At 35.1% G+C, this 19,162-nt stretch overlaps 1 protein-coding gene across 8 annotated transcripts in view; it reads right to left on the bottom strand.

Moving 5' to 3' along the window:
- Nucleotides 1-19,162, bottom strand: part of ZMYND8 (zinc finger MYND-type containing 8) — a 126,628-nt gene that overhangs the window by 101,630 nt on the left and 5,836 nt on the right. For 5 of the 8 annotated variants that reach the window (XM_039351254.1, XM_039351261.1, XM_039351257.1 and 2 more), the window contains exon 1: nt 4,748-4,846. The exons of 1 other annotated variant lie outside the window; for it this stretch is intronic. In XM_039351254.1, the coding sequence (XP_039207188.1) occupies nt 4,748-4,761 (14 nt within the window). In that variant the 5' untranslated portion in view covers nt 4,762-4,846. Of the gene's footprint in view, nt 1-3,675; nt 3,882-4,344; nt 4,418-4,747; nt 4,847-19,162 lie in introns of those variants that run through there. 2 more of the 8 variants (XM_039351258.1, XM_039351259.1) reach the window with 2 other exon arrangements.

The raw sequence follows: 19,162 nt of genomic DNA, 5'->3' as shown, positions 1-19,162 counted from the left end.
ACATCATTATTTAACATATGGATAAATGAAGAAACACCTATGCTTTCACTAACCTAATTATAAAGAGAAAAAGTTGTAAATGAACTGCTACACTTGACATTTAGATAAGAAATCCAATGATAGAAAACAACCAGACAATACTGGCCATAATGTAGCCTCAGTAATGAAATAACTTACTATCAAGACACATACATTTGGGCAAAATCTTTTTTAAATTAAAAACAATGCTCAACCCTCTTAAGAACTAGACTTCAATTTTATCTTCAAAATAACTGATGCTTCTACAGTACAAGTAGCAAGCATATAATAAAATGTTTAAAACTGCATTTCACAAAACTGAGATATTATTTTGCTTGTCATAACTGAATAAAGAGCATCTGTGTATAAGCACTCACCTATAACAGTCTCTTACTCATCGGTAGCTATGCTATTTATGCAGGATTCTTAAAATGGCGTCTGACAGCACTGCATTGCCTCATTCCTATACAGAGGCTAAAATGGTAGCAATTTATTCAATAACTGATCTTTTTTAAGCAGTAAGATTTTTAAATAGCAAAAAAATATTACAAGATGATAAAATATCCCCCAATTGTAAACTAAAATGCCCAAGACTAATTTCTTAAGGAAATCCTTAGATTCTAAGAACTGATTCTTTTCCAATTACCCTGCAAAGCCTAATGTATTTTAAGATTAAAAATAACTACTGATCTGGTGAATGTAAAAGGAATTAAATGTTTTATGATAAAATTAAGACATTCGCTTTTTTAAATATAAGAAGTGTACAATAATGTTCACAAATACCAGAATCCATAAAGCAATTATGTATCAACACTTGGCTAACAAATAGCAACACTTCAATCCCAGGAGAAAGTGGAATGTTTAAGTCAAATGTTTTCATAGAAAGGAACTGCACAATCCCAAAATATAGCTTGTTTTAACAAATCTTCTAGCTTTGTAACCAATTCTTAGCTAGCATCACAAATGTTACCCTAAAGCTTCTGATCATGTTTTAAATACATGTATGAAATACTGTAATTCCTACGGTTGATTCTTACAATCGTCAATAGCAGTCTGTAGCAAAAAGTATTAAAATCTGTGGTTTGTAGCAGTCTGTAGAAGAGATAAAATTCTGAACCCTCACTCTCAATCCCCAATCTGATTACCTATTATAATGTATACTGCTAAACTGTCCCATAATGCTGAGGTGCTATGTAGGATTTTAATATGCCACTCTTGACCCAACATACTCTAGGGCACTGACATTACTTACTGCTTACTACTACTTATATGCGTACAAGGTGGCACCAGCTTTACAATAAGCTGAATTTCTTTACAAGAATAAAACAAATGTAATCTCTTTATTGAAGAGGTACAAAAGTGATATTGAATGGTAGGTGTTAATGAGATTTTATTTCTATACATACACACAATACAACATGCATGCATACACACAAGCACACAAACAAGTGTCTGTATCTGTGTGTATATATACACTAAACACTGCAACATGGGTTATCTTACAACAAAAAGAGAACTGGTGTGTAATAAATGAAGATTATGCAAAATGATGTTAAATTTACAAACAGTATTTGTAGTGAAAATGTGCCAAAAAGTTCTTCCAAAATCAACAAAGTAGAAATGTGAGTGTGTGTGTGTGCACATGTGTGTGATGGGGGAGAGAGGGAGACAGTAGGATATTTGTTTTGAGGTTCACAGCACTCTTTCCTTTTCAAGAGTGGCTAAATATTGTAAAAAACCTTCTAGAAATGCAAGTTATTTTACCCATTTCTATTTGGTTCTCAAATAATCTGCACACAGATTGAAAGGCATGTGCATTTTAACTCATTGTTTTAATGAGTTTACATGTTGCTATCTGTGCTATGTTATTGGAATATTTAATTTAAAAAGAGAGTGGGGGCTAAATCATAATGGTAAATTGAATTTATGTTGACCAAAATAAACAAATAAAAGCAATATTGTGCCAAAATAATTATTTCAAAGGAGCCTATATCAGCTATGTTATTCAGTAAAATTACAATCAATATTTAAATGCTCTAGTTCAGTTCTGTTAGGACAGGAGAGTAAGTGTTCATCTAATTATATAGTCACAGCAAACCTGCATCATCTTGCATCATCTTGCTTAAAGCAGAGTGTGACTCTATGCATACCATTCTTAAATGTGACAAACCATAAGAAATCCAATTTGATTAATGTTAAAAGCATACAAATTGTGGAATACTTGAGCTTGGCTCAGTTTCTGTGCTTAAAATGGAACAAAGATGGAGAAATTTCTGGAAGGCCTTTCTCAGCCTTGCTATAATATCTGTCAATCTTTAACCTATTCTGTTTTTATTGGTCAGGCTTTCAACAGAGCAACATGATTGGGCTGATCCGGGAACAACACTGCTGTCTCTTCTTGCCTCAAACATCTTGCTGCAATGCAGACATTTATATATTGTGAACTAAGAAAGAATTAGCGTTCAAATAATTTAAAGGGGTGAACTTCGGGGAATTTATGATGCTGTGTTTCATTATGTGCACAGGGGATAGTCCATGCAAATAGGCTTTCCTTTGTCAGCAATAGCTCTGGAGATGCAGATCTTGAGACACATCTTTCTTCAATAAAACCTAAGGGAGCCATTTTAATTCAAGCATTCTGAGTTCAGCTCACTTTCCTTCTGTTCCTTCATAAGATAGCATTTTCTAGTGTTAAGATTCCACACCCAGCTGCTAATGTGTAATGCACTTCTGCAAATACTGTCTGGCCATAATTCTGACAACCAAAGCAGTAAAATGTATTTCTCAACTATATCTTGGTACCATTTATATATATAAATCAGTTCTATAACAGAGAAAAACTGGGTAAGTAACTTTAACTCCTACAGAAACAGATTGCAGGGGGAGGGGAGAGGAAATATAGTGATTAGGCATTTTTAATGATTTGAAGGATTCACTTTAAAACCAACCACAAACCTGGGTTAAAGACAATAGCAAAAGGGATACAACAACTAGATTACAGTTTATCAAGTCCATGATATCCCTGAATAAGCTGTGATAAGGAATTATTTCTCAAGACTTATTTGTGTCAGAGCACAAGATGGATTGCTACAAAATGGTACATAAATTGAATATACAGCACAATCTGCAATGTGAGAAAATGTCTACTACAAAAACTGTTAGATGAGACATGCATATAAAATATCTTAGTTTTAGATTTTAAACATCAGTAACTGGAAGTTATTCTAAAACCAAAAGTCATATAAGGTAATAAAAAAGCATAGGGTAACTGAAGGATAACCATATAACAATACAGTAAGATTACTTTGCTGAAAACTAGCACATTCATCACTCAAAAGCCAGAGGAAGTATGAATTGGGCTTTAATCTGCAAATGCATTAATTAAGAGCCTCTGTGAACAAAGAATAAGCAGAATGTTGTTCTCAGAAGAAAACAGGAAGTTTATATTTCAAGTATAACAGAATATTGTGAAAAAAACAAAATTAAAATTGGCACACAGTTTTAAATAATTTTTGAAAAAATCAACATTTAGTTTAGTTAATTAGCAAAAAAAAAAAAAAAAAGAAATCCCCTGGATGTATTACATTTATCCTGTTAAAAGCAAAAGATTAAAAACTACTTAAATTTATTAGAGAATAGCAGACAAGTTTTACTTACCAAACATTCAAGCAACCATCTCATTTTCCCCAATAAATAAGATACAACAAGCTGGCAGATTTGGGATTGACCAAAAGGAAATTTTTGAAATAATTACGTAGCATCATGCCAAAAACCAGAAAAGCCCAAAAAGAGGAGAAAAAAATGAACATGTAATACTCTCATGAACCACACATGATTTTTTTATCACTCCACCTCAGAGAACTCAGCCTGTTACATTGCAAAAGAAAAAAAAGCAGTTAAGTCCATTAGGGTTTTTTTTTGTATTACAGAAAAGGTAGATAACAGTTCAAAAAAGTGATGTCTTTAAATAAATAAGGAACTGAAACAGATGCATAGCTATGTCTGATAGTTTCAGACCTAGACCTTAACTATTTCTGAAATCTACAATAAGAAAAACATTTTTAAAAAGACAGTTTTAAAGGAATATACTTCTCCCAGAAAAATACACACACCCTGCTTCTATAATCCTCCTGTAAGAAAGTATCCATTTTAAGTTAATGTAAAACTGCACAAAAACATGATGCAATAGCACTCCACTACTTAGGCCCAGTATCTGCAATCTGCCATTATCACTATTTACTGCAGGCTAAGTGGCTAAAAATCCCATATTTTATCAGGGGTAACTTAGATTAGCTCTTATTTTTATGTTTGAAAAGGTAAACTTGCCTGTTCTGCTGTCTGCCATTATCTCTGCTTGTCTCCCTGTAGGGCAGTTAAATGCATCTGCTCCCTAGCTTCCATTTTCTCTTCAGCAGGCATGTGACACAACAGACAATAGTGCAGGCAAACTGCTCAGACACAGAAAGCTGCTTTGGAAGAGCAGTACCTTGACAAACTCTAAAACCACCATCCCCTTGTGAAGAATATGTATGCAAACGTTTTGCCAGTCTGTAAAATAAAGCTATGGCTAATGGCTACTAAACCATGTGACCCAAGAAAGCAATTTTAAACATTTTCAACTTACTAAAGTGCTGTGGGGTGAGTTTTGCGCAACAGATCACAGAGAATCACACTGTTAAGCCACAACTCATAGGTTTCAGAGAAAAAAATGTAAAAAAGTAAAGCTTACCTCTGTGGATGCATTGTTAACACAGTGTTATGTCAATACTTATAAAACATGGAGGACAGGCTCTCAGTACTCAGACAGAAAGGGCTTGGCACTTCAGCTTGATGATCTGTCTCCCTAATAAAAGCTAATCCTGGATTGGCTACTTTGGAAAATCTGAATGTAAAGCTTCAGGGGATTGGCTGAAACACTTCCTGAGCGATTATCTTTGTGCAGCTCTGGCAAGCAGGAGCCATCCTGTGCACAGAGAAGACACAGGCTAAACTAGGCCTGTTTTAGTAAAAGAAACTTAAAAGGAAAGCCATACATAAACAAATTCCTTGCAGAAAACAGATTTTCAAACAGAAGAAAGTGAACGCCAAGTGGCAGACTAAAAGACTCTCTCAAACCACATCTGTTGCTTTTGCTTGAGGCTTTAATAACCTGCAGGATTTCCCAGGTCACAAAAGCTGTCCTCTAGAAACAATTCAGAAAGAAAACAAGAATGCCCTGATAGTAAGTGAAAAATTTTGAAACAATACATGTATGCAGCACAATGCATGTAGTTATGTGCTATAGTTATGTAAGATCTATGTTGCTCAAAAAGCACATTTGATTCTTCCAAATATATAAGACTGGTGAACTGTGAGAATTCACATTGTGGATTTTAACTCCCACATGTATGCACTGAATTGAAGTGGGAACTCTTTTCTTAATCAGTTGCAGTGCTATCTTCCTAACAGAATAGATGCAGAAAATACATTTTTCACTAGCATGAATAAATTTCTCTTATCCTTCAGTCTTCTAAATTTGCCAGTTAAACAACAATCTCACCTGCTTCTTAATCTGCTGCAGCTTCTTAACCATTAACCCTATCACACTCAGCTCTTTTTAAGAGCAGGACTTATGAAGAGCCGATTTTCAGTGTGTGGAAAAATACCAGAGGTCTTTTTACACAGGGAAGAACAATGAAGTATAATGTAAATTTAGCAAATTTCATTTAGTTGTTAAATGAAGATAAACGAAGGAAGATAACTTTGAACTGTGGCCATTTCTTAAGCAAGGAGAAACATTGAGATATTTTAGTTCTCTCAAGCACCCTGTATTTCAGTTTAAAGTATTTACCACAGGCCTACACTGCTAAGCTGCAGGGGAAAAAAACATGTACATTTATGTTGACTTTTGGTTATATTTACAAATACAGGTAAAGAAAAACTATAAAGGCAACTAAAATTATAATGTACACAGAAGTGTATGACAACAAAATGAAAGCAAAATTGGCCACAAACAGTATGAAAAAGTAAAGTCCTGAGTGGATATCCCAAATAGCACATGGATATTTATTTCTATCCCGCCTTTATTATTTTTTACAAATTATTTTTTACAAATAACTCAAGGTGGCGAACACTAACACATCTTTCTCCTTAAACTATTTTTATGGTGCTATAATATGTAAGAACAGAGGGAGGGAGGATCCACTTAAGAATGGGCCTTGAAATCAATAACCAAAATAAGGTTCTTGATGCCTTTCTAAAATTCTTGTTTACAATCACAATAAAAGCTAGATAAATTACTCTAAATTTACTCTACTGTAAATTGATACAGCAAGTAGTATGATGAAAGTTCATACATATAGAAACAAACCTTGGGTAGAGTCTGCATAATCCAATACAAAGAAATAATAAAAGGCTATCCTATCTTGTACTGTGGCTGGTGTGTGTGTGTGTGTGTGTGTGTTCCCTGAAATCACAATCATCTTCAGACTTTGCAGAGAAATTTTCATGCTATTAAGAAACTGGGTGTTCACTATCAAAGCTGTTTTTCAGCCTATACATGTCAATTAAACCAATGCTAATTTCATACACAATTTTGCTGTGGTTTCTGCTAAGAAGACATTTCATTTTTCAAATTCCAGTCAGAGACTGTTAAAACTCTAAATGCATTTTGATATTTTTTTGTTCTCCTTTTGAAATGCAGCAGGAAGTCGTTTATAATAAAAGAGGGTAGGTACAAACCAAAGGCATGAAAAACAGAAGCAAATTCATGGAATCCATCTATTGTCTGCTGAGTATAATACAAATGGCCCAAATAATAAACTACTTGCGTTAATGTCAGAAAGTTCATCTCAGTAAACAAAGCAAAAAACCCTGCTATAATTGCAACTCCAAAGGCAAAACAGAGTAATCAAGCAGTAGTGCTGTTTATCAATGAAATGTTATTCAATAGCAGAAACTGCTGAATAATAAAGCCCATGATCTAAATTCTGATATTTTATTTCTGAGAGTTAAAATCAACACCAATAGCTTCATATATTACAGCTTCTAACACTGCATATTTTAAACTGAAATAGTCTAGTAAATATGTTTGAAATATATGTCTACTTTCATGTCTTCTCCCACATCTAATGGCTCCACATATGACACCACATAAACAAAGTATGCAACGTAATAGTCACATTCTATCCAGTACTTAAAATAACAATACAGATTAAATCATTGTTATCAAAAGATAAGAAAAACCCAATGATTCATTCCTGTTTTAGCAGCATGATATAGAAAAGATGGTTTAAAAGCTTTAAGAAATAACTCCTATGATTTTATATTGATTTTTAAGAAAAGTTTTTTCTCCAAAACAGATAGAAATATACTAACTTGCTTTCATGTCCCAGAAGGAATTTGAATCCATATCTCTCAATTACGTCATTAAATTATATTACTGGCTCTTCCCCCTCCCCCAAGTTTGATTACCTGCCAGTCCAAATGGCAGAATTCCAGTTTTTCCTTTCCCCGGACTGTTTGAACATGCAGTTTGCTGCATGAAGAAAACCCCACCCATCCACTCTTCCTGAGTCTACTGGCAATGAAGTAGACTGGAATCATGTAAATCATGGTCCAAACAACACAATCAATCTCATTCCATTGTCAACTTGCCACACAGAGCTGCTTTATTTTCAAAGTATTACTTTTTAGGGCATGTGTATACTAGTGTGAAGCTTAGGGAAAACTGGACCATTCCTATTAGAGACACTGGAAACACAGATCTGAGACAATGTTCCTATAAATAGGCAACTATAAAAGGAATGTAACTGTGGGCAATGGGATGAGAGCACAAACAGAGAAATAGGATATATTATTGCACCACCTCAGGGAGTAACAGGAAGGAGTGAAGGAAATGCTTTTCAGCTTTCCAGTATATTAAACAAATTGTATAGCTTAGAAATACTCCAATACCATTTCATTGAGGACTTGTAATGTTTATACGACACTTAAAAAAAGTAAAAATGAAAAGACAGAAAATGACGTTTATAAAAAAGATAAAAGAGTTTCAACTCCACAAAGTAAGGAAATGTAGAGCTAGGTATAGTACTCAGAGCATGTGACCAGAATGATAGCTTTTAACACAATCTTGCACTGTAATGAAGAGATGAGTCAGCCTTAAGCATCTGTGGTTTATTTTATTTTTCACTAGAGTCCTCACTTACTGAAAGGAGCTAAGTTTAAAAGACGGAATAGACTTTAAATAAAAAAGATTCTGATTGGATTAATAATACATAAAAACCTATTCTTGATTAATTTCTTGTCTTCCCAGATAAGTAGAGGATAATTCATTTGGTTGTTTCTACTCTTGCACAAATAAGAACCACATAGAGCTATAACAGTAGAGCTCATAATCGAATTTATAAAATGTAATCACTGATTAAATTATCCTATTTCTTCCCTATATTTATATAAAAAACCCAGTAAATTTACAAAAATGAAAGCATCCTTAAAAAAATTAAATGATATCCATAATAATTTAATTCTTATGGGAAATAATGGAATAATGCAAATGTGTAATTTGTAATTGAACGGAGATAATTCCAAGCAACAATTGCCAGCATTCACATTACTATCAAAATATCTTCAAGTGAATGGGTATCCTTTCTGATTGAAATGCTGAGGGAAAAACCTATAAAAGCCTGCAGAGCCCCAATTGGATTGGGGGCCACCAAACTCAGAATGGGGGAAGTGAATCCTTTCACCAGCTCCTTTGTTTGAAAAATAAACTGCTCACCCATGGGGGGGGGGGACAAGCAAAATAGGAGCAGCTGGGTCACTGTTGCAGAATAGGCTCTGCCTGCAGTCATTCTTTCATTTTGCTTCTTAAACTGCAATTTATTTGAGAAGAGTGACCAGACCATGATTACTTTATACAAACCATGGGTAGAAACTGCATTTAAAATAACCCGCTTTAGTCACAAATTCCTATGTTCTGGGTCTGACAGTAATCCAAACCACAATATGGCTTAACTGATGCACAAACCTGAGTGACCATGTGGCTTAACCAACAAACTATATTTAAGCAAATCAAGATTTAGCACAAATGTGTGAACTTAACTACCAATTATTGAATTATTCCTTTGTTGAAACTAGCTGGGTTTTCTTGTGCTGGTGATTCTATTTCCATATTGTTCATATCAAGAAGAGCACTCCCAAACAAATACAACTAAAATCTAGTTGATTCTCTGCGGGAAACATGTCTTGGCTCTGGGACTGTAACAGCACTGATGGTGGCTGGGCATCCAGCCAAAGTGACACACTCAGTCCCTGGAGAGACGATTTGGTCATATATCAGATAGTAATTTAATAGCAACAATAACTAGAGATCAGGCCTCAGAGTTCTGCTTTTTAAATCAACAAAATGGTTTATTGAACTAAAAGTAAAGGATCTGAAGAATGGGCAAAACAGAGTAATTGGAGCTTCTCTTAGGTAATCTGAATTGTTTTGAACATAAGGAGAATTGTCTTGCTATGGCAAACATATTATTTAAGTATTAATAAAAATAAAGTTCTAAAAAAATCTTGGAGCTTGATTTTCCTAATCTGGAATTATCTTGCACACTATGCCCTCAAAGAATGAAAAGGAAAAGGAAAGGAAAAGTACCATTTTATTGGAAAAAAATTATGTTACTGAGAACAAGCAAATGTTCAAGCCACAGACTAAAGCAGCTGAAAGAAACCCCTGCTGCAATCAATGAATGAAGTCTCTTATCCTGTAATAAAAGGCAATTAAAATGCATGGCCTACTGCAGGCTGAGCCAATTGCTTTTCCGGGGTGTGGTTGTTTAGGTGGGGAGAGGGGTAAAAAGGAGAGGAAAAACAATGAAATAGGGAGAACTGGAAGGCAGAAATAGATTAAAGTAAGAGATGTTAATCAGCAGCTGTCTGAAGAATTAGAATAGTGAATAGTATGGGGGAATATAAAAAAGAGGCCAATACCAATGACAACCTCATAAAGAAACTAGAAACTTTTCCAATTGTTTTCTTTAAGGAGAGTTTCAAACACAACACCTACTACATATTATTAAGATGGAATAATATTTATAAAACACATGCCTTTGATAATGGCAGTCTATTCCTGCTGTATTAACTGGATCCACCAACCCACAGTAGAACACAAAATATAAACACAATTTATTGGTTCAATAATTTGATCAGATTATCAGATCTAATTCACCTCATAGTCCTCTTAATATAAGAACCAGACCCTGCTTTCTTCATTTCAGCAATTTAATTTAGGGATATACAAATAGTCATTTTTTTAAAAACTGAACATAGAATTAGCAAGCATCAATTATCTGTGACTTGTGACCCAGCACTGCAAATCAGAAATCCCCTTCTATAACATTTATCCTCTGACACATAAAACTAAAGATTATTCAAGAAATAGTGATCTTGGCTCAAAAGACAGAACCATAATTGCTAAGCTACACTGAGACAGAAAGGAAAGAATTGCACAATAAACAGAAAACAAAATATGAAAAGAGGAAAAAAGGTTACATAAAATTTGACAGTTCAAATTTGTATTCTACAGAATAGCAAGAAAACTGCTTCAGATGGTTTACTACACCAGATGGAATACATGAAGAACGTTTCTGAAAGAAGGGAACATAATATGCATCCAATGTTGACAGACAAAAAACAGTATTTCAAAACTAATCAGTAAGAAGAAAAACAAAGTTATACTGAAAAACTGGAAAAACTATACATTGGTATGTGTTACCTTCAAGATATAATTAATTTGCACAATGAAAAAACAAAATAATTTTTAAGCAACACGCAGGTGGGAAGATGTATTTCTTGAAAGATAACATTCTCAGATATTACAGTGACTTTCTGAAAGTTTGTATAAGAGAAATCAAAAGTATAATATCAAGAGTATCAGTCTTTGTTTCTAAATGTTTATTGTTTTGCTGTAAAATTTCTAAACAAAGGTTAAGACGTGGATACAAAATTGAATGTAACTGAAATGATAAAAGAATAAATAATAAAGATACTACCTATATCAATCCAGGCTCAAAAGCAAGAGAACAACAATGAATAAACAAAGTAAGAATGCCAAGCAGCCTTCACCTATGTCAATCATCTTGAGAAATAACATCAGCCTTATTTGTATACAGCAGTAAAAAGGATTACTCATTTACTAATAAACAATTACTACTTTTTGTATGTATGTACCAGCTTCCCATTTTTTTCATTAAAAAACTTATTATTTAAAAAATATGCCAAAGGAGAGAGGGAGAAAACAAACTCAGGCACTAATTCTTAGTTACAAAATTCCGCTACTATAGTGTATTGTTTTTGGAAGGAAAGGTGTAGGAATGTTTCTGAATTTCCTCTCTTGCCTTTATGCAGGAGCAAAAATTGCCGTCATTTTCTTCTTGGAAGGCAGGAAGCAGGGGCAATACAGCCTTATAATAATGAATATTTTATATTTTATTATCTACATTTTAAAATAAGTATATCCCAGCATCTGAAAACTTTCTAGTAGTCCAAATTCAACACAAGCATTAATTTCACAGCTGAACATGAAGATATTTCTTTCTTGCTATCTCTGTGCATAATTCAGTGGTAACTGTAGCAACCTGCAATGATGTCAAGATGTAAATGCCATCATTGTGTACTTGAATCCTGATATCTCACACAAGTATGTAAGTCTAGGCATTTGTATGCTTACACTGCCAAACATATTTCATCATTTGGCCACAGTTTTTTCTCACCTGCCAGGCTGGAGACCACTTAGCAGTTTTGGAGGAACAAAGGACAATGTATGTGGAAAGATAATGCTGTACTTACGGACAGGATCAGGATTTTCTATTCTTTCTCAGAGTTTGGTGGACAGGAATCTTGGGATCTTTTTACTTTTGTTTATTTTAATTACGTTAAGTTTTAGGCCTGAGAAAACTGGGTCACTGTTTTTTTTACCAGCAATGGTTAAAAGAGGATCCAATAGCTAAAAGCAACAATATAACATTTGAGGACGTGGATGCTGTCTACCCCTTGCCCTGACAGAGCAGCACATATTCAAATCTTTAATCATCCAGCCAGGAAACAAGGAGCAGCTTCAGAGAATGAAGGTAAAAGATACATTGGGGAAAAAATCCTTCCACGTTTTCTGGCCTGCTACACTAGCAGAATCAGATGCATCAACTTTGCTCGTGTGAGATATAACAAAGCTATATGTATCCTGCTAAGTCAAGATTTTTAAACTATAGTTAGCTGAATAAGCTATGGTGACATGAAGGCAGTCATATTAAGGCTTTTCTCCAGCATGGAGAGGGCATATTTTATATTATACATACACAAATACATGCATACACATTTACTCCCAATAATCTGCTTGTCCTGAAGCAGACTTCTTCCTGATTTTTAATTTACAAAATATACATAAACTGTGGTACTATATAATTTTAGATTAACGTATTTCACTTATAAACTGATAAACATACAATTAGAAGGAATTATATCTTGCACAGAAGAAAGCATTAAAATATTTCTGGAAAAAGTCTTAGATTCACATTTGATAATGGCACATAGTATAATTGAAGCAGAAACTGAAATTGCACAATGAAGGGTTGATTAAGGTATGGTACTCAATAAAATAAATTTTTTCCTCTTTCTCATGCATCTCATGAAGGGAGCTATAACACAAAGTCTTATGCTTTCAAAAACATTGATAGTTGGAAAAGATGCTACTAGACCAGTGGTGGCGAACCTATGGCACAAGTGCCAGAGATGGCACTCAGAAGCCCTCTCTGTGGGCGTGCACGCCGTCACCCCAGTCCTAGGCCTTCAGCTAGGTTTTATAAACACCTTTTTGCTTTAGGCCTCTCCTGCCATGTGCAAAAAAAAAAAAGTTCAATCAATTTCAACTTCTTGCGGGGGGGGGGAGATCTTGCAAAGTTGGAATTGATTGATTGAACTTTTTAGTCCCACCCAGTCTACCATTACCACTGCAGCCACGCCCACCCAATGGGCCACACCCACCCAATGGTCACACCGACGATGCATAAGTGGGTTTTAGGTTGCAGTTTGGGCACTCGGTCTCTAAAAGGTTCGCCATCACTGTACTAGACTCTCAATTTTATTGTCACTACAAACCAACACAGCTCTCTCCCTACTATGTCTTGATATCTTGCATATTATACATGTAGTAGTGATAACCATTTATGACCGTTGCAGTGTCCTGGGGGTCATGTGATCACCTTTTGCAACCTTCTGACAAGCAAAATCAATGGGAAAGCCAGAGTCACTTAACAATCATGTTATTATTTTAACAACTGCAGTGATTCACTTAACAACTGTGGCAAGGAAGGTCATAAAATGGGGCAAAATTCACTTAGCAAATGTCTCACTTAGCAACAAACATTTTGGGTTCAATTGTGGTTATAAAACCTGTATCTTACACTTGAGGCATACCTGCCAACCCAGAAAAATAAGTACAAGAATGTAATGCACTTCGTCCAATCTATAGTGAAGAAGTACTTTTAAAATAGTTTTTGAAAACTACTTATTTTTACACTGGACACTTTCTGTAATAATTTAGCACTATTTCACAATAACGAAATTTTTGATGTAAAGTGTAGTGGGCAGTGTGTTATACAAATGTAAAAGCTTCCTTTAAATTGAGTTTGATTCTAGGTGACTTCGTCAATATACTGTAATCAGGAAGTTTTCTTAGCTGCAGTATAGAAGTGGTTTGCCACTGCTTCCAGAATTTTATTTTTATTTTTAACTTTCAAGTTTAGTCTAAAGCTCTGGTGTTCTCTGAATGGCCTACCAAACAAATGTTAACTAAGTCTGATCTTTAGTTCCCAAGCCTAGAAAAGAGAACAATAGACAAATAATTCATTGTCCTTCAAATCAGTTCAAATCAAATTTATCATCTTCAAATTTCAAAAGTAATTGAAACATGCAACTTTCAAAATTCAAATGAACTATAAAGCATAGATTCCTACTGGACCATTATCTGTCATGCTATAAATTGTAGTAACACACAGTGCTTTTCCACAGAATTTCATCAACCTTTGTTATGACACTAATTAAACCTCAAGCAACCTACTTTGCTGAGACAATAAACCTAATGCTTTTTCTAAAGGAATGCTCTGGGTATTTCCTTCCTTCCTATTTCTGGATTATCTAATGATATGTTGTGACATTACATTGTATTCTCTTGTGGTTGTACTATACCAGTTTTACTTAGGATTAGCTTCTTTAATGGCATTCCCATATTGAAACATACATTCTCAAGGAGAGTGCTAATTTGGAAACTTTCTTTCTGATGCAAATATCTAATATAAATCATGATTTTCAGGTACACTACACTGGCAATTTTAGCAAGCACATCTAGATGCTCTCCAGGCATACAGGCTTAATAACCCCACAATTACTCATCTGGTGTGGCTGTTGCTGAAAATCAAGGAGCTAGCTTCCATATATTTAAATATCTCAGATTACGAATGGGTGGTATATACTTTTGATCTTGTTGGGATTGGTCATTAAAAATTATATAAATGATTTCATTATTAATTCCAAGTATACATGGGACAAGAAGTGTGAAGGCGTATGTATGCAATTGTACAAGTTTTATCAGCATTCTCAGGATTATAATCTTATGTTTATTAAATTGAAAGCTGCTTTGAGAATAGGCAGTGATGAGAGCTACAGCTGTTTTGCTATTTGCATTATCTAATATGTGAATGGATGTCAAACTCTGTTACAATAACGTGTGCTGTAAAAGTAGACAACATTAAGAGACTGTACAGTGACTGGATGAGAAAAAAATGATTACAAATTCAGACTATAACATCAAATCCTTTCCTCTTGTATTGTTTCTTCTTCACAATCTCTTCTTCCCATTTCTTTTTCTTCAGGACAGGGTATGAGAGAAAGCAGAATGCAAAAATGTTCTATATAGCCTACTTAACTCTGCACACATTACAGCATTGTTCCTTAAGGTGACACAATCAGTTTCAAAGACATTAATCTGCAACTGCTACTGCATGTATAATTTTCCCTTGAGTCAAAGTAAAAGGACTCATTTTTAATATTGACAAAATAATTTTCTATTTTCAAAATAATATTCTGCTTGCCAAAAGCACATACCATTGAGTTTTTAATTGCTTATTTCATACAATTTATATATCACCCCTATAACAGATTCTGGTATCAACCTCATGTTTGCAGTTTGCAATATCCATATGACATACGGTAGTTGTTAATAGAAAGCTCCTGCTGTCTCTGCTAAAACCAATCAACCTATATTAGCAAAAGTAATTTTGTATCAATAGTCTCAAATATCAAAATGTTAGTTATTATCAGATCTTATATAAATACAACCATTTTAACATGAGTTATATTTTATTCCTTGTAAACACACAAACTGCTTTTGACTGTGTATGCCTTGTAGAGCTTATTTGCAGACTTAGCTCTCCCCTGGTAAATTCATGGAGGGATTCTTTATAGGTGAAAAGGAAATTTAATGGTAATTTTTTTGGATTACATCCAGTTGTTGCCCCTGCCCTGATGGAAGTATTTTATATCAAGCAGGGATTTTGCTCCATTCAGCAGAGGATGAAGACATTTTTAGCAATTCCTTCCTCTTTGTAGCCTGCTCAATAGAAGGTTGGGAGACCCTTTGAAATATCATGGAAGAAAAGTTCTTTCCAGGATTCCAACCTGGAAATAAAATACTTTGTATTTTGCTTGAGACTGCTTTGTTGCTGTACTCAGATTTTGATCTCTTTGTATAGTGGAACACTGTATTTTAATGCTTATTCCATAGAAATTAGCATTAACAAAAGAAGCAATTTTGACTGATTGACCTTTAGAGAAATAAAATAAAAACATGCTATATTTTATTTAATTTTCACATGCATAAAAACAATTAATTCGCTATTGCAATTATTTGCTGGTCTAGGATAAGTATAATTCATTCCAGGCTAGACCCATTGATGAAGCCACCTTATAGTCTTTTACATTTCTAACTATATAGACAGAAATATTTCAGCCCTAAACTTAAAATATTTTTTGTGATCAACAGAACAACAACAAAGATCCATGTTTCTATTTCTTTCAAAACTTTTCCAGAGTTATTGGATGAGGATGGGGTACAATTTTGATTATTAACCTTTTTCTCTCTTGCCCAAATATTGCAGTTAAAATCAAATTACATTTTACCTGTCCTGAAAATAAACAGCCTCAATATTGAAAATGTTTATATGTGAGTAAATACAGGTAGTCCTCAAGTTACGAATGTAATGGACCTTGCCCGTTACATTTGTAACTCGAGGATTTGTAGGAGTGAATTGCGTACCTTGAACACAATCACTCCCTGCTTTTGCCCATGCATTTGCTAATTGAATACACAGGTTGTTAACTGCACATGAGGTATCTCAGGGTGGGGAAGGCCAGAGGGGGGGTCTAGTGATGGAACAAGCCACCTGCTTAAGACCACCCAAGGTCTCCCCCAACCCACTGAGATACCTCATTCTCCCACAATCGCTTCTCCTTCCTCCTGTTGTGCTGGATCACTTACCTTGCAAAGATCTAGTGAGCTATCTCCTTTCCAGCTGTCTCCTCTCCAGCCTCTCTGCCACACAAGATCATGGCACCCAGAAGCTTTCAGTCTCTGCGCAAAATGTTTGCAAGCTGACAGAAGACTTTGGGTCAACGAAATCTCTGCCTCAAAGCATCCGCTCAACTTGCAAGCACTTTGGGCACCAAGACTAGAAGATCCTGGGCACCGTGATCTCATGTGACTTTAGACCGCAAGATCATGGCGCCCAGAAACTTCCAGTCTTGGCACCCAAAGTGTTTGCAAGCTGAGCAGATGATTTCGCTGACCCAAAGCTTTCTGTCAGCTTGCAAATATTTTGTGCAGAAACTGGAAGTTTCTGGGTGCCGTGATCTTGCAGCGTAAGGTCACACGAGATCATGGCACTCAGAACCTTCCAATCTTGGCACAAAAAGCATTTGCAAGCTGGCTAGACACTGGGAGCAGGGCAATCCACTTGCAAATGCTTTTTGTGCCGAGAGTTCTGGGGGCATGATCTTGCATGACTTCAGGTACCTATTCTCTGCAAAAGCGGATGGGTCTCTGAAGTTGCGCGAGATCATGGCCCCCAGAACCGTTCACTCTCGGCACAAAAAGCATTTCCACGCTGATTCTCCTCTCCCTCAAAAGCAAAGAAACCATGGCAGAGAGGAGACAGATCTTTGCAAGGTGAGTCTGGCATGGCAGGATGGGAGATGGAAGCAGTTGTGGGGAACGGGGGGGGGGGGAATAGAGTGAATGTTGCAGAGCCTCTGCAGTCATTCATAAGGGTGAACAACTGTCGTGGTGCTACAACACTTGTAATTTTGGGACACTAGGGGATGCTTATCATGTAACTTCAAACCGGCACTAAGTGAACATTCACAACTCGGGGATTATCTGTATTGTTCTGATAAATTAAATATTATTTCCAAGTAAGCAAATTTAGGATTAAAATTTAAAAATGCTGTTCATCCAAGATAATGCATAAATCAGCATTATCTTGGTATGATGGGCCTTTAGGATGCAGTACTTAAATTTCAATTAATTTCAGGGTTAAGTGACTTCTATCATATGGACGTATATACCAAAATAAAGGCATTAGATGGTTGTTATTTAAGTGTCACCCTCTGTTTTATGCTCTTTGATAACCAGTATTTTAGTCATGGAACTAAGTAGGCATAAAGATACTCTGAGGATGAGAAGAGTGTTAAGCGTTTTAGAAGTTGCTTCGTTTCCTCCCTTTATTTTAACAGAAATGTAGCGCCCTCTAGTGTTTAGAGTTTAAATAACAGCAAAAGCAATGGAATTACATTTGAAACAGGCTTCTGTACTTAAAAGAAAATTTGTGTTCTGTGGAGAATAGTTAAAGAGAAAATCATCTATGTACCCAATACAAATGATGCAATGTATATCCTACTTTTAGAAAGGGTGAACTATTTTGAAGTACACACTTAGATTAGGTACTGAATACTTTTTGACATTTGTTATATTTGCACTTATTTACAAACATTCAAAATCGGCAAAACTGGAGACATAGCTAAAGCATGATAAAAAGGCAACCAAAAGTATTGTCCAGTACAAGATCAACCAAAAGTAATGGTCCAGTATCAGATCCCTAAGGAGAAATCCAGATTACCTTATTATACTCCTATCATAATATAACACTTCCTTAATATCAGTCTTGACTTCTAGCAGTTCCACCAATATATTCAGGTAATTTGCCTGGCAACATATAGAAGTGTTTCCTGTACTTTAACAGAATACTTGTTGTAATGCAGATCATTTTAAAGATAAATTAGGATTAATAAGAATAGGAGAAAGAATACAATCCTAACACTGCCATTTTACTGACAAAGGAGTCCAATATAACTTGATGTAACTGATTTCTAATAAAGTACTTTTAGGATGCCTTTGTAACAAACTGATCTAATTATATGATTTGCTGAAGACCTAACAAATCTTATTATGTTAGAAAATTGTGAGATTTGCAGCTGAAAAATTAGCCATATATACAATCTACCTTTTAAAAATCAACTAGTATGGCTATTAAATGTTAAAAGAAGTCCCTTTTATCCAAGTATAAATATTGCTTCAAATCTCTATTTCTCTATTGAATTGTGAAAACCCATAAAACATGAATCTGCTGATACAAAGATTCAGAATTATCAGAGATGCTCAACTGGTGATATATTTTGTTATGCAAATTTTACATTTATGGAGGCTCACTAATTTCAAGGAAATTACTTAGTTAAGTAGTTATGGCTTCAGGGATTTAGAATTGCCAAGCAATTATTAGCTCCAAAGGCAAATATTAACCAATGATAATAGGCATTGTTTAGCCAAGGAAAGCCTTACCTCCCAAGATTTGGGGCTTGATGGCTCAGCGGTTAAAGACTCTGAGCTTGTCAGTTGGAAAGCTGACAGCCCAGGTTCAACATCTGAGTGCCGTATGATGGGGTGAGCTCCCATTACTTGCCCCAGTTCCTGCCCACCTAGCAGTTTGAAAGCATGCAAATGTGAGTAGATGAACAGGTACCACTTTGGTAGGAAAGTAACAGTGTTCTGTGTGCCTCAGCTTTATAG

The sequence above is a fragment of the Crotalus tigris genome, unplaced genomic scaffold, assembly GCF_016545835.1.
Source record: "Crotalus tigris isolate CLP2741 ecotype Arizona unplaced genomic scaffold, ASM1654583v1 scf7180000018371.15429387391:27106975, whole genome shotgun sequence".
Classification (NCBI taxonomy): domain Eukaryota; kingdom Metazoa; phylum Chordata; class Lepidosauria; order Squamata; family Viperidae; genus Crotalus; species Crotalus tigris.
The sequence above is the reverse complement of the archived record's forward strand: the minus strand, read 5'-3'. Positions and strand labels throughout refer to the sequence as shown.